The 15,869-nt window shown below is 33.3% G+C and overlaps 2 protein-coding genes across 3 annotated transcripts; both read right to left on the reverse strand.

Moving 5' to 3' along the window:
* Positions 1–5,430: 5,430 nt before the first annotated feature.
* On the reverse strand, positions 5,431–6,876 carry LOC141698841 (zinc finger BED domain-containing protein RICESLEEPER 2-like). Its single transcript, XM_074503477.1, has 3 exons — positions 6,107–6,876; positions 5,552–6,041; positions 5,431–5,466 (listed from the first exon to the last, which is right to left on the reverse strand). The coding sequence occupies exons 1-3, from the start codon at positions 6,874–6,876 to the stop codon at positions 5,431–5,433; spliced, it is 1,296 nt and encodes a 431-aa protein (XP_074359578.1).
* A 3,987-nt stretch (positions 6,877–10,863) lies between these two features.
* LOC141706229 (wax ester synthase/diacylglycerol acyltransferase 11-like) lies at positions 10,864–13,967 on the reverse strand. Of its 2 annotated transcripts, none has more exons than XM_074509039.1 (8): positions 13,833–13,967; positions 13,360–13,761; positions 12,580–13,161; positions 12,413–12,479; positions 12,185–12,309; positions 11,891–12,100; positions 11,650–11,787; positions 10,864–11,269 (listed from the first exon to the last, which is right to left on the reverse strand). In XM_074509039.1, exons 2-8 carry the CDS (start codon positions 13,582–13,584, stop codon positions 11,102–11,104), a joined length of 1,515 nt encoding a protein of 504 aa, XP_074365140.1. In that variant the 5' UTR covers positions 13,585–13,761; positions 13,833–13,967; the 3' UTR covers positions 10,864–11,101. The 2 variants fall into 2 exon arrangements, with proteins under 2 accessions (XP_074365140.1, XP_074365139.1); XM_074509038.1 differs by having other exon boundaries at positions 12,185–12,324.
* Positions 13,968–15,869: the final 1,902 nt, after the last annotated feature.

Consider the following 15,869-nt stretch of genomic DNA (forward strand, 5'->3'; position numbering starts at 1 on the left):
TAAATTGTTTCGTTTTCAAAACCTCAGGGACTGAAATTCAATTTTGCAAAGTTCATCGTCGAACTTCGCCGGAAAACACCCTGACTCACCGGAGAAGGCGATCCAGGTACACTCACACCACCACAAGCTCCAGATCACATCTTCTAATCACCAGGAACACAACCATGCAATCAAATCAAACAGATAACCCCTGAGTTGGCCAGAATAACTCGAAGAAAACTAGTCGGATGACGAGTTCTTCTTTTCTCCGGCCAGCTCGATTCCGGTATCGTCTGTTCATGAAACCACCACCAATCAGCTCCTCTTTTCAAGCTCTACACATCCATACCAACCAATCAATCTAATGACCTCGAGAGCAAAAACCCCCAAATTTCAATTGAAAATATCCAACCTGTCGATAAACCCTAATTTCATAATTCGAAATTAAAACACAGATTTGAGCATGTTATTGAACTCCAAATGACTAATATGGTATAACAAAATGATCAGATTTAAATTATCTACAACATGCAAGCATGAAATCATACAAACAACATTAAAATCAAAAATTCATAATTTAATCCAAAATAATTCGAAAATAAATAAAAGTATAGAAAATTACCAAATGATTATGTAGTGTTATGGCTTATAGAATCTGATAGTACTCCTTAATACCTCTGTTTTGGTTACTCGAGCTTCAAAATCGGATATCAATAACACCTTGAAACTTGTGTTTGATTCTGAGAAACTATTATGAATATACTGTTTTTCTCTAGAAATTATATATTTAACTGACTACAACTGATTTTCTGAACAAAATAAAATACGGTAAAAGCTATTTATATTTACGGAATATTGGTACTCCGTTGGATCATATCGTATATAAAATATAATGTTTATTTGATAAAAAAGATCCAAATCGGTACCGGTTTTAGGATAATTATCCAAAACTATGCATTTTATAAATACAGACTTGGTCTTAGAGCTTTGGTTACACAAATTACGAGAAGATAATATAATAATTTAATCAAAATATCTCATTTCTCGAAAATACGGGTTTTATCAATTTACCGAAATGAATATTGTATCAAAAATTTTGCGCCTGGATCCGCACAAGGAAAACCGTACTCCGGATCGAAAATGTCAAAACATGGAAAATGCTCGGAATATTGTAACTAGGTTAGGAAGGAGTTTTCCCGAGACTTTCGGGTTGTAAAAACGTAAAAATGGTTGAAGTCGGTTGGTTCCCGATTATACAAAATAATTTATAAATACTCGGAAAAATAATTTATTAAATCCATAAATCATCTATAAAATCATATAACAACATAAAAATTAATATAAAAATACCACAATTATCTACACTTTATTTTGGACATATAAAAATTAAAATGATCAAATTTTATAATATTTAAATATCTAAACACAGATACCACTTAACAGATAATTTACCAAAAATCCACATAATAATCACAGAATATTTATTTATTGATAAAAATAATTACACGATATATTCTAGATATTACACATATCTAACAGGTGTCTGACCCCATCAGATACTCTGATCTATGCATTAGGGTTAGGCGCCTGCTAGTGAATGCCATCAGATCCAGCGATCTGTGCGTTGGGATTAGCCACCGTATTCATCGCGTTGTTCAAAGTTTGATTGTCCATAGACCTGTCACTCAAACAAACAAGTAATCACGTAAGTAATCACAAATGTAAAGTTAATACGCTTTAAGATTGTTGTACAATCTGCGAAGAACAAGCAAACAAAAGTAATCACGTTTGTGTGTGTGAATATCAGATCAGTGTATTTAAAACAGTGAACGAAAGAAAGAGGAGACATGAACCAAAAACCCGAGTCCAGTACGTGACTATCTCCTTAAAGTGTATTAGCTCTCACCATATGTGTGAGCGAATTTCCTCTCAGGATAAAAAGCGTTGCAGTGAAGCAGAGCGTTACTATTAGCGAGTTTGAACCGAGCAAAAAACTATCACCGACGAATACAGAGAGAAGAGAGAAAGCGGCTAGGTTTTATTTTGAATGAATAAAACCCTACGACTTAAGGATGTATATATAAAGATTACAAAACTTGTGTGCTACTCCACTAATTAATTAAACCGCGTTAACTAATTAATTATTAACTCGTAACCGACTCGAATTAATAGTCTATCAAGTCAATTATAATTATCCGCATAAAAAATGAATTAATTATTTAAATCCCAAGTCCGGTGGAAATAAGAATTAGCAAAACTAGCCGTGATTAGACGACCCAATTTTCTGTTACATTCGTGTCCGCACATCGCCCATGCGGCCTTTGCATGCGAATTAGCCTCGAAATCCCTTGATTTCCACCAGTTGCATGCACGTAGAGGATGGAGTAATACCTAAGTAGCACATTTAGACATAACAAGAGTATTGTACTATATAAAGCAATGGAAGCCCCTTTTTCATTTCAATAAGGGATATAAGGTTTCTTAGCAATATTTTCACTTTCAAGGAATGATCTTTAGATACTCATATCTCATTAATCTCGTTATCATTTTGAGTAATTCAAAATGTCTCGGAAATTCTCAATGAGGAGCACGCATTCCAAGTATGACTTAATAATGTAGGGCTAAAACCCACATTTTACGATATCCTGTAATTAAGTCATAAAAAATATAGTAACCTAGGAGTGACATTACATCACTTTTTAATAGTGGAGTTTAGAATTAGGACCCCTAATTACATAAGAGCAAGTCTAATTTTAGATGTAAAAAGATTATATCCATTACTATAATTTGATATAAAAAAATTAGTGTTAAAATATAATTTTAACTCTAATATTAGTTACATTTTAAAATCAAATAATTTCAAATTTAACTCATTTTTATTTTTCTCTCGTAATTTGATAAATCTTATTTAAAATTAAATTAATGAATATCATTTATGATTACTGATGGAAGCCTTATCCTGATTGTTTCAATTATTTGTGTATCAATATTAATTTTTGGCGATGCATAATTAGTGTTTTTTATTAATTAATAATTCAGAGAGAGATTGATTTTACTACTACGAGGGAAGACTTGATTTATACAAGTACCTTTATGGAGAGAGAGAGTGTGATTGGCGGTGATAGAAATAGAGGAGTGAAAAATGGGGAAAATTAGGATTTGTAAAGGTAGGTGGTAAATTCAAATCATTTAGTTTGGAGCGGGATCTCTAGAGAAAAGATTTAGTTTCGGGCATCAGAATGATTGCAATATGAGAAATAGAAGGGATTTACGACAACTACTTTTGGCCGATGATTTTCTACGGAATAGGTAAGTCCTATGCGAAGAAAACCGTGGGCGGAGGTATTGTATCGCTTACTTTTACATACTTTTATATATCATTGTTTAGCATTTTTTATTTAGGACACACATATTTGTGCATACACAAGCCGGGAATCTTCTGAGAAAATAACCTCTTCATTATTTGGAATAAGGGTAAGGCTGCGTACGCTATACCCTCCCAGACACTGCCATAGGAGGTATTATTGGGTATGATGATGATGATTTATGATTTCTGATGATGTAGTATGGATACATATATGAATATTTGTATTCAAAAATAGAATCCCTTTGAAATTAAAATTTATAGTATTTGAACAAGCTCGAGCTCGGCTCGTTAAGAGCTCGTTCGGCTCGGCTCATTAACGAACTCGAGCTCGAGCTCGAACAGACAAATGTGTTCGTTAAGCAAAACGAGCTCGAGCCGAGTTTTAGGGTGTTCGACTCGAGCTCGGCTCGAGTTCGCTCGGCTCGAGCTCGCTCGTTAAAGCTCGAAAAAATTAAAAAATATATCCTGAATATTTTTATATAGATAAATACTAAATTTTAATTTAATACATTCCTTTTATTTGAACACCTCTGGACATACTGCAAGATATATACTGGATTGCTAAGCTACTGTGAAAGTTGCAGATTTTTTCGAATTCTTAAAAAATAAGAAAGCTACAGATGGTGAAGCAGCAGGAGCAAGAAAAGTATTTGGTTTACATTTTCCTTTAACATACAAGCTTAATTTGTGCTTCCTGAAAAACCTTAAAGCCAAGCACCACACAACAATAGCACAATTATCATAACTACATAACCAATAATTCATAAAAAAATGTTATCAATCATGTGTGACATCACTTAGTTCAGGAAAGAACAATCACAAATATAAAAGAAATACACAGACATAGGTTCAAGCTGCCATTTTTTCAAGTTTCAACTTCCAAGTGGAGTGTCAACATAATATCAAATATACTCTTTTAGTCGGGTTGAGATTCCAATCTAAAAATGTTAAAACCAAAATAAAGTTGCAGCAGCTTCGTATTTCTAACTCGAACTTCAACTTCTCCCACCTGTTCATCCTTGCAAAATAAAACCAAACAAAACTCAAATTAATTTCTAACTCGTTTTGTTTCAGAGTTCAAACTTTTGAGTTATCTAGACTATAAATCACAGTTCATGAAATGAAAGATCATCACGTATACTTAATCGGAGAATGTCATGAAATTCAACCTGTTTAAACTTACTTTTGACATTTTTTCCCCTGTCATCCCAACCAAACGATCCATAACCAATGAAACCATTATATAAACTATGACAAGTACATTCTAAACACTTACACTACTCAGTTAGAGATCAATGCATCACCATGATCTAGATATATGTACCACAATATACAGAATCAAGAATCAGGGCTTCTCTGGCTGCAGTCAGTGGCAGAGCAGAGTCTGCAAGCTTCTAAGATGATATTGTATTAGGATAACTAGTTATTTTGACAATTAATTTACCGAAGAGGAGCTGGGAGAAGCAAGTTGTAAATACATGAATCTAGCTCCCATGCACCAGGATCAAGGGACAGAACTAGCAACATTTTTTACATTATTTTTTAGTTCTCTTATCTAACAATTGTAATTTAAAAATCTGTATTATAGAGTTAGCTAGTTTCTTTTTTAGCTCTAATTGTATTTATAATCTCTTTTATTATGTAAAAAGTCTGCAAGGCATGTGCATCAAGAATTTCAAATTTTCTCTGGTAAGACTCAGACTGTAGGAACTCTGGAATCTAAAAACATTGACAATACTTAAAACACAGGTTAAGTTTTGCAGAGTGTTTTCACAAAACTTCTTGTTTTAGATTACACATCAGACTTCTTTCCAAACCTATTTCAAAGAGACTGATTGTGTACAGAATTCAAGATTTTAAAAACATGCATATAATCACAGGGAACATCAGAGAAGCAGAAAAGGCAGACATGCATATAATCAAAGGCAGACATGATTCAGAATCTCCAACATTTTAAAACAATCACAGGGAACATCAGAGAGCGGTCCACAAATATATCAGGGAACAATCACAAGGAACATCAGAGAAGCAGGAAAGGATCACTTATAGTTACCGTTACAGCGCAAGGTTCATCATTCCATCATTTAATCTAAATGGATCACAATATCCTTGTCTTTCTCCTGAAAATATTTAAAAAATAAGTCAGATTTGTCAAAAAAGTATGTAAGGATGGAAAATATGCAACGTTGCTGGTTAAATTAATACCTTTTTTGCTTTTCTCAGTTCATACAGTTCACGCACCCAATCAGCTCCGCACAACAACACTTCAACTATCTCAGGTTTTAAACAAGATCGGTGAGGTTCAATAACTCTACTCCTAGCGCTAAAAGTCGACTCGGAAGCCACAGTGCTAATAGGAATACTTAAAACATCAGATGCCATATTAGAAAAAACAGGGAATTTTGTGGAATTTCCTTTCCACCAGGCTAGAACATCGAATTTTGAACTTGGAGGCAGAATTTTCTCACTCAAATACTCTTCCAATTCTGACTTTGTAGGCTCAATTATACCACCAGTTTGTCGAATGAAGCTCTCAATATCATTAATTCCCTGTGGTATCTCACGTGGTGCACTAAAAAAGCTAGCATCGGACGAAGATACACTTGATTCATTCATCTCTTTACTCGCATCTTTCGCTTCCTTACAATATTCTAAGTACAACTCATTCAAAGCATTTGTCAAATAGCTTAAACTCCTTTCAGAATCAGTTACAATTGGATAAAGGGTGGGAAAAAAAATGTTGGAAGCTTCATCTTAAACCTTGGATCCATGACGGCGCCAATTGACATTATCAAATTAGTTTCCCCCCAATATTTCTCAAACTTTAATTCCATTGTCCGAACCATTGTTCGAATATGTACATTAGGGTGAACAGCTTTTTGATCTATTACTTGCTTGACTCTCCTGATTTCTGATAAAAAGAAGTTTGAAGTGGAATAATCCGTCCCCAAAATGACTTTTGTGACATCAGCAAACACCTCTAGGAAAGAACATACATGTTCAACCCTTTCCCAATCCTCAGTCATTGGTACATACTCTTTGAACCCCAAATCAGATGTGGAATATATTAAAAAAGCATTTTTGAACTCAATAGCACAAGAAAGCATACTAAATGTCGAATTCCAACGTGTTGAAACATCTAGAATTAACTTTTTACACTCCAAGCCTAACGACATGGAAATCTCAGCAAACTTAATCCTACGAGATTCCGAGGCTGCCACATATTTCACTCCATCCCGAATTTTATCAACTATTTCTTTAGTCGGTACTAGCCCATCTTGCACATATAAATTCAATATATGTGCACAGCATCGTGCATGAAACATTCTCCCATCAATTGGTAATTTCTTTCTAACACTAAAAGTTTGTTTCAAATATCGTAGGGCAATATCATTTGCAACAGAATTATCCACAGTCAAAGTTCCAATTTTATCAATGATTCCCCAATCATTTAGACACTTAAATACAGCCTCTGAAATTACTAAACCACTATGTGGGGGAGGGACATCACAAAAATTGAGAACTCTCATGTTAAGTTTTCAATCCGAATCAATCCAATGACCCGTGACAACCATGTACCCTAGTTTTTTATGCGACGAAGTCCACATATCAGTTGTAATATTAATCTTTCTAGCTGATTTGAGAGTTTCTCTTAATTTGTTTCTTTCAATTTCAAAAGTACTAATACAATCTTTTTTCACCATTTGCCTGCTAATTTTTTGCCAAAACGGAGTAGCAGTCTTCATCACCAAATTAAACATATAACTTTCTACGTGCCTAAATGGTAATTCGTTTACCAAAATATAATGAGAAACAATTTTTCTCATCTCAGCATGATCATAAATAAAATTACCCACTGTTACCTCGGAAGATTTCGAACCGCTCGGTTGAAGCTGAAGGACTGCTTGATTTGTTCGTCCGTGCAAAGCTAAACATTTATCCACGTGCCTGTTGAACGTCGTTATGCATCTTGTGCTTCCTTTTATCATTTTTTTTTTGCAAAATTTACATATTGCAAACTCCTGGTTGTTCTCTATAACAGTATCCAAATGCGCCCAGCAACGAGATTTCTTCTTTCTTTGCTACTTCTGATAAGGCTTCTCCTGATTAGATTCTTCACTATCAACGACCGCACTTTTTCTTTTTCTTGAAACTTCCTCTTGTTCAGGCTGCTGGGGCTGATTATATTCATCACCACCGCCTTCAGATTCATCACCAAGACTTTCTTCACCTAAACTTCTTAATGGTTCAAATTCGGCATTTTTAGGGATTATTTGAATACGGCTCTTATTTCTGCAAGGATCTATAACTTCTGTAAGGATCGAGCTGCTGTTTTTTAAGAGTTAGAGAGATGAGAAGAAGAGGCGGGATCGAGCTGTTCTTTTAGCCTTTTAGGGATGTAGAATTTTAGAAATTTAGGGTTAGTGACTTAGATTAGGGGTTGGGCTGGGCAAGGAAAGTGGGCTAGTATTAGTTGGATTGGGCCAAGAAAGGGGTTTATTTACTTAAATAATTTAATTTGATTTTTCTGGTCAAACCGTAAGATTTTTTAAAAAACCCGATTTCACGGTACTTTTTTTCATCTTTCAACGATCATTTTGCATACCATAAATGCTATATTTTGACACGATTTAGAAATTTTTATTTTAATTTTAATTAATTTAAAATTATATTAGTGTTTAGTCATGTATTAGTGTCTCGACTTTTTTAAAAATATTTTGCATCGATCCAACCGTATAGATGTCAATATAAATATATTTTAGTGATATAACCAAAGTTTTAAATCAAGATAATTTTATTTGGTTTGTTATTTTAACGATCAAGCATTAGTTTGACTACTACCACTAAATAGTGTTTAGTCCTGTATTGGTGTCTCGACTTATTTAAAAATATTTTTCATCGACCCAACCGTATGGATGTGAAGATATATATATATATATATATATATATATATTAGTGATATAACCAAAGTTTCAAATCAATATAATTTTATTTGGTTTGTTATTTTAACAGTCAAGCATTAGTTTGACTATTACCGCTAACTAGTGTTTAGTCTTGATTTGTTGTTTTTATTATTTTCAAAATACTTTATATCGATCCAACCATATGGATGTCATAATATATTCTTTTATTGATATAACCAAAATTACAGATCAAAATAATTTTATTTGATTTGCTATTTTAACAGTCAAGTATTAGTTTGACTAGTACCGTTTACTACTGTTTAGTCCTGTATTTGTGTCTCGACTTATTTAAAAATATTTTTCACCGATCCAACCCTATGGATGTGAAGATATATATATATATATATATTTTAGTGATATAACCAAAGTTTCAAATCAATATAATTTTATTTTGTTTGTTATTTTAATAGTCAAGTATTAGTTTGACTATTACCGCTAACTAGTGTTTAGTCCTAATTTGTTGTTTTTATTATTTTCAAAATATTTTATATCGATCCAACCATATGGATGTCATAATATATATATATATATTTTATTGATATAACCAAAGTTACATATCAAAATAATTTTATTCGGTTTGTTATTTTAACAGTCAAGTATTAGTTTGACTAGTAGAGCTAACTAGTGTTTAGTCTTGTATTGGTGTCTCGACTTTTTTGAAAATATTTTTCATCGATCCAACCGTATGGATGTCAAGATATATATATTTTAATGATATAACCAAAGTTTCAATTCAAGATAATTTTATTTGGTTTGTTATTTTAACAGTCAAACATTAGTTTGACTATTACCGCTAGTGTTTGTTTATGAATTGGTGTTTTGATTTTTTTAAAAATATTTTTCATCGATCCAACCGTATGGATGTCAAGATATATATATTTTAAGAATATAACCAAAGTTTCAAAAAAAAATATTTGATAAGCTATTTTCATAGTTAAATATTGGTTGACCAGAATTTTTTTTTTGGCTCGGCTCGGCTCGGCTCGTTTATGTTCGCGAACAAGCTCGTGTTCGACTCGTTAGTTAACGAGTTCGAGCTTGAACATAATTTTTGTTCGGTAAGAAAGCTCGGCTCAATTCGTCTGGAAAAAAAATAAAGTTCGGCTCTATTCGATCAAAACTCGGCTCGGCTCGGTTCGTGAACAACCTTATATATGAATATTTGTATTCAAAAATAGAATCCCTTTGAAATTAAAATTTATAGTAGTAGTAGTATTTTTCTTTCATCCTCTCTGTTAGGGTTTGTCTATTTTCAAGTAAATCGAGGGGCTTCCACTGGTTTTCTGCGGTGGAAAGCCCCAACCCCTTTATTCTCTGTTATTCTCGTTTATTTCCTTTTAATAAAACCCAATTTTTTGGGTGTTTGTGTGTGTCTCCTCTTGGAGTGTGTGTTTTGTCTCTCCTTTTGGATTGTTTGTTATGTTTTTATTTAGTCATGCTTGGGTTTATCTGGTGATGGATCTGTTGAGAACGAATTTATTGATATTTTTGGTGATTTGCAAAGCCTGCATCGGATCTGGGACGGTGGTGATTATTGCAAGAGCTCACATTTCACAACTAAAGATTGTTCATCTTTCATGGGTTTATACTTTCGGCATGTCTATAGCTGGTATCCGGCATGTAGATAGTTGGGGTGCTTTCGGCATGTCTATAGCTGGTGTCCGACATGTAAATAGCTGGGGTGCCGCTTCTCCAATCTCATTTTATGCGATTAGTGTTTCTGAACACTGGGCTAACCATAGTTTTTATGTGATATGGTCAATTGCGATGTTCCTATTTTTAGAGATGCTGCTGCAATTTGGATCGCTTGGAATATCTTTGATTTCGTTTTTAATTTCAAGAATTTTTAAATCTATGTGTTAAACGATCAGAAAACAAATCATCTAATTGTTTTTAGTATGTTATTTGTTTTATCACCTGGTTGTATCGACAGTTGGAGGTTTGTCTCGACTGTACTACATTCAATTTAATGAGAACTTTCTGCATTTGTCAAAAAAAAAAACAATTATAGTATTTGATTTTAAATTATAAAAATATTACCATTTATAACATTAGATTGGACTTGCTCTAAGCAGGCTCTGAGCAGAGTAATAATGGTTTGTCCAGCTTACGGTTGGTTTCAACTACTCTTAACAGTCCATTTATATGATCATATCTGCTACCAAACAGCTAGATGAAACAAGTGATATTACTGCATTTTACATGCAGCAGTATGAAGAACTGTTTGGCTACATGTGCCCTCAGAGCATTTATCATACCTCATATGCTGTGCAATATGAATGAAGTAGTTCATTACTGTCATACTTTAGATACATAATATAGGGTGTGGGAGGGGTTGGGGTTTGGGATATTTGCTATTCAGGAGTACTCATGTTTTCCTATAGTTGACCGTTTTTCTGTTTATTTTAAAACCTATTTGTTGCAGTAATATGATCCCCATTATTCTCATTCAATATTATTATTATTATTATTTATTTATTTTGTGTTAATTGACTGCAAACACACGCAAGAGTCGAATTCCTAACCTGCCGCAAAAAGAGTATATGAGCTCGATCGCTATGCCAACACTTGTTATTACTGACAAAGCAATGAATTTTGTACCAACTAAACTTAAATACTTCATGTTCTTGAAGTATGAAATCTTATAAATTTTGCAGGATGGACCAAATGCTGCAGTGCAGACATGCATATAATGTAATAAAAGCATGCAGACACGTACAATTATTTTTGATACAGCAAATATTGCTGATTCTCAGTCCTCGGGGCTTGGTCCTAACTCTTTTGCCCGGTTTTAGCATGCACAGACGCCCACTCCACTTTGGATAATAGCATCCTTGATGAGTTTAAGTGATGATTCGAAATCAGCACAAAGATTGTTATAATCCGGTATCACATTCGGATCCAATGTTAACACAAATACTATTTTCTCTCCGTAGCTTTGCCAATGTACCGTCAATGCCTGTTCCAACAGAACCATCATAAATTTATTACTGCTTCAGCAAATATACGTGTTCTTGTTATGAGATACACTACATGAAAAACGTACATTTCCAGATACACTACATTAAAAACGTACATTTCTGACTGACAAAATCATACACAACAAGAAAAATGTTCATTTCTGACAGACAAATCGATTTTGTTGAAAATGATTTATACATGTGAAAAATATATTCACGTACTAATGAACACTTTTCCACAGTGACCGGTTTTGTCAAAAATTATTTCTACTTGTGAAAATGTATTCAGGTACGAATGAACATTTGTTCATGATTAGAAACACTACTTTATAAATATTTTAGGGACTCCTAGCATCAGGTTTTCAATGCATATACTTACCTGTGGATGTCCATAGGCACTAGGAGCGATATATGACAAATGATGGCCGTAGAAACTGATTTCTTCTTGCGGACCGACAACATTTGAGAATGTCATTGTCGTGTTTGATGCAATTTTGTAGCACATAGCAGAAAGTTGCTGTTCATTATAACAAACATAATTAAGAAAATTCTTGTAAAATATTTATAATTGAGCGTACAAAATGCGTGACAATAGGCTTTAATATGCAACTATGAAATACCTTAACTCCGAAATACTTGAGTGTAAATCGACCTATAGAGTAGGAACATATAGGTCCAAAGGAGAGCTTCTTTCTATCAACAACGGCCTTGGCCTTGCGAACATAATCTAAAGGATCATCCAGTACAGCAACTGTAATCGGAGTTACAACAGAAGTAACCAGGTTACCCCACTTCACTTTCGACTCCTTTTTCATCATCTCGGCCAATGGCTGTTTGCAGACAAACACATTAGCATTTTCTTAAATGCACATCAAAAGGAAAGACTAAACATCTTAAGCATTATGTGAATTTACCATAAGTCCTGGGGATGGTCTAATATTAAATGCCAGAAGTGCTCGGAGACGAGCATTTGCTGGCAGATTCTTGTAATTTTTCCTTGCTACATCTTGCCCCTTTCCATTCCCACAAGTAACTGGTGCTAAACAATACAATGCTACTTAAGATTAGGAATGTGCTGGTTGTGTTAAACATAGAGATGGGAGTTAAATTGTGCGAGTATTCATCTAATTGAGCAAACTTACCATATTTCCTATTGAGATAGCGAGACAGGGCAGCCATTGTTATTCCTAGCAAGACATCATTAACAGTCTAAAACATCATCAACAAAATAACATTAGTGTGTTCTGTATAGACCACAGAGTACAGAGCATCTAGCATAAGCTGATCTAAACTAACATTATATCCATACCGTGTTCAGTGCTGATTTCACGAGCTCTATATCACGAAAACTAACAATTCTGTGCACAATTCTTTTACGACTCAATCCTACAGTCTTTGGAATGCCTTTAATGGGAGTGTCCGTGTCTTTCAAGAACAAAGCAGTAGCAAAAATATGCATAATATCCACAAAAGTGTTAAAAGCCATAACAATCATGGTACAAATTGTATAAATAGGCCCCCAAAAACCATGACCATTGTTCCAGAAGCTAGTTGGCCTCTTGGTCTTTGGAAGACTTGGCAATAATTCAAGATCAGAAGCTTTTCTGCTACTAGCTAAAAGGAGAGATGTGAAAGAAATTGCATCCCCAATTGAATGATGAAATTTAAGTACGGCAGTTGCATTAGCATCCGATGTCTTTACATTTAAAACATGTAGCTCCCATAATGGCTTTGCAAGATCCAATTTCGTATCAGTGAGATTTGATATGTAATCTTCAACATACGTATCAGGTGACTCCATATTCGGATCCAATTCCGGAGTATAGACATGCTGATGAATGTCTACTTTTGTTCTTCTCCAACTCATTTGCCCACCATTCTTATCATTTACCTTCAAAACAAAATCATATTAATAGCTAGTACAACTATTACTAGTATTAATTATCTGTGGATTGTTGAAGTCCCTACAAACATATTGAAGGACTCAAAAATTGGCTTAAGGAAATATTTTTACAAGTATGACGGAACTTTGATTTCTCTTACGAACTTTTTAGTGGGGAAAATCTAAAAAATGACGAGTTTTGCTTACCAGCAAACTGGAGAAACGAGGGTGCTTGACAAAAGAATCAACCAACCCAAATTTAACAGCATCTACATCGATTAGCGTGTTGGAGCCTAAGAGATATATGATTGAGCAGTTGAGTTCCGTCGACTGATACAACTGCCCAGCGGGGGATAATGGAGTATCAGCTTTAACTTCAGAATTTGGAGTAATGTTCTTGGTGATGATAGGTTTGAGAAATCTTCGTGTCATCTTCAAATACGAACTTGTATATAATTATCTGAAAGATCTTAAGTAGAAATATAATGGCATTATTTAGCAAAAAAAGAAGAGAAATTTAATGGCATCTCTTGAGTGAACTTTGACAACTTTGTGGACTTTCTCTACGCATGTTCCAACTTCAGCATTTGCACTGCATGTCCATCCGACCTGCAACCTAATTTTAAGTATTCTGACAATTATATAAATCTTTTCTAAGTTAAACACAGTAGGGCATTTACCTTAGTTTTGACAAGTTTCAAAACTCGAAGAGGAGCTAGCTACCTGTTGGCCTGGTATTAGTTTACATCCCTTGGCATATTTATCATGTTCTCTAGAATGTGATTGTAGCAATTTATGGGTGCTGTAATTTTTTTTATTTTCGAGAACTTGCAATTTTAGTTTTACATCATTGTTGCCCGTTGGTGCTTACTTTTACATCACCGCAGTAATATACCCACTCAATTGTCAATAAATAGACGGTAGCACAGCAGAGTAATATAGCCAATATAAATAAAACCGTAAACTTACTTCAGATGACTAGGGGAATGCACAAATAAAAGATTTTTCTTATATTTAAGGGGAATGCACAAATAAAAGATTTTTCTTATATGTAGACTAATGTTAGATAATTTAAAATTTGTATCAAAATATTATAAAATGACTTGATATAACACGTATCAAAATTTAATTCGTGAAATTTTATATTATAATAAGAAAAGTTACCATTTATAAAGAATTTGGTAAAAAAATTGTAATAGTATTTAGGATCTTTAGTATTTTTTTTAAATATATATATAATTAATAAATGACACTCCATTATCACTCTAACCTTCCGACTTTTCGTGACATTAAATTTAAAACAAAACTAATTATATCCTTATTATATAATAAGAGAAATGATAATTCCTCAAAAACCGTTTCCGAAACGGTTCCTGAATGATGAGTTGTTCTCGTGATTTTGGATGATTACTTATAAATAAGATGAACTCGACGTGTATTAATATAAATTCCACAATGAAAAAGATAACACGTGTCATTTTGAAACAAAATTTGGGATTTTTTTTATATGTAGCATTACTCATATAATATGTTTGTTAGTTATGATCCATGTACTACCAATTTAATATGGACCCTTAGATATTAAAAATTTGTTATCGGTTAGTTGGTACCGTATTTGGGTTCAACACGAGATTTCTTTTGTATTTATGCTACTAATGATACTTTTTTAAAACTTAAGTAAAGATAATTTTTTCGTTGGTTTAATGACATTGAAATAAGAAAAACTAAAATATACTATTTATCTTGACTAAATAAAAATTATACTAGTGGTCAAAATTAAAATTAATTTAAAATCAGATTACATATAATTAGTTGAATTTAGCCGGTGTAATGGATTTCGGGTTAAAACAAAATATTATTTACTACTTTCTCCATCCTAAAAAATGTTTTCCGTTTTGACTTTTTACAAAATTCATGGTAAGCGTTTGACTACTAATTTACGTCTAATCTATAAGATCAAATATAGTCATGAGTGATATTGTTGGGTTCGTATTTATGAGTACTTTAATATAATGAAGTTTTTATATTTAATACTAATACGAAATTAAAGATATTAACAATCAAAAGTGTGCATTGACAAACGTGTTCAAAACAAACAAGAAAAGTATTTAGGTACGGAGGTAGCAGTGATTCTGCTAAAAATCTTATATTATTGAACTGGTAATTAATCGATCAGAATAATAGCATTAGGGTAAAATAAAATAGTATTTACTATTCATCCAGGCTAAAAATATATAGAACCAATTCACGGTAAAACAAAATATAATCAAAATAAAACTCGATCAGTTGCCCGCAAGGGTTGGCTCAGCTGGTTAAAGAGAGGAAAACTATCCTCTTGGTCAGAGGTTCGAATCCCACGGGAGGAGAATTTATGATTATGCCTCCTGAGTCAGAGCTTGTCGCTTAAATGCGGTTTACCTTGGTTCACGTGGTTTGCAGGCTATTGCGTGAGCCCGTAGGGTTTACCCAGTGCGCACCCGAAGGGTAGCGGCTGCGGGTTACCTACGATAAAAAAAAAAAAAAAAAAAAAAAAAAACTCGATCAGTTAAAACCAATAATATATATTATTCATTTGATTTTAACAAAATATATATATTTGTCCTGCTTAAAAAAAATTAAAATCAAACTATATATAATTAGTTGAAATTCATCAGTATAATTTATCTCAGGATAAAAAAAATTAAAATAATAATAAATGTCATTCGTGTACTATTGAA

The sequence above is a fragment of the Apium graveolens genome, chromosome 2 (genome assembly GCF_009905375.1).
Source record: "Apium graveolens cultivar Ventura chromosome 2, ASM990537v1, whole genome shotgun sequence".
NCBI lineage: Eukaryota > Viridiplantae > Streptophyta > Magnoliopsida > Apiales > Apiaceae > Apium > Apium graveolens.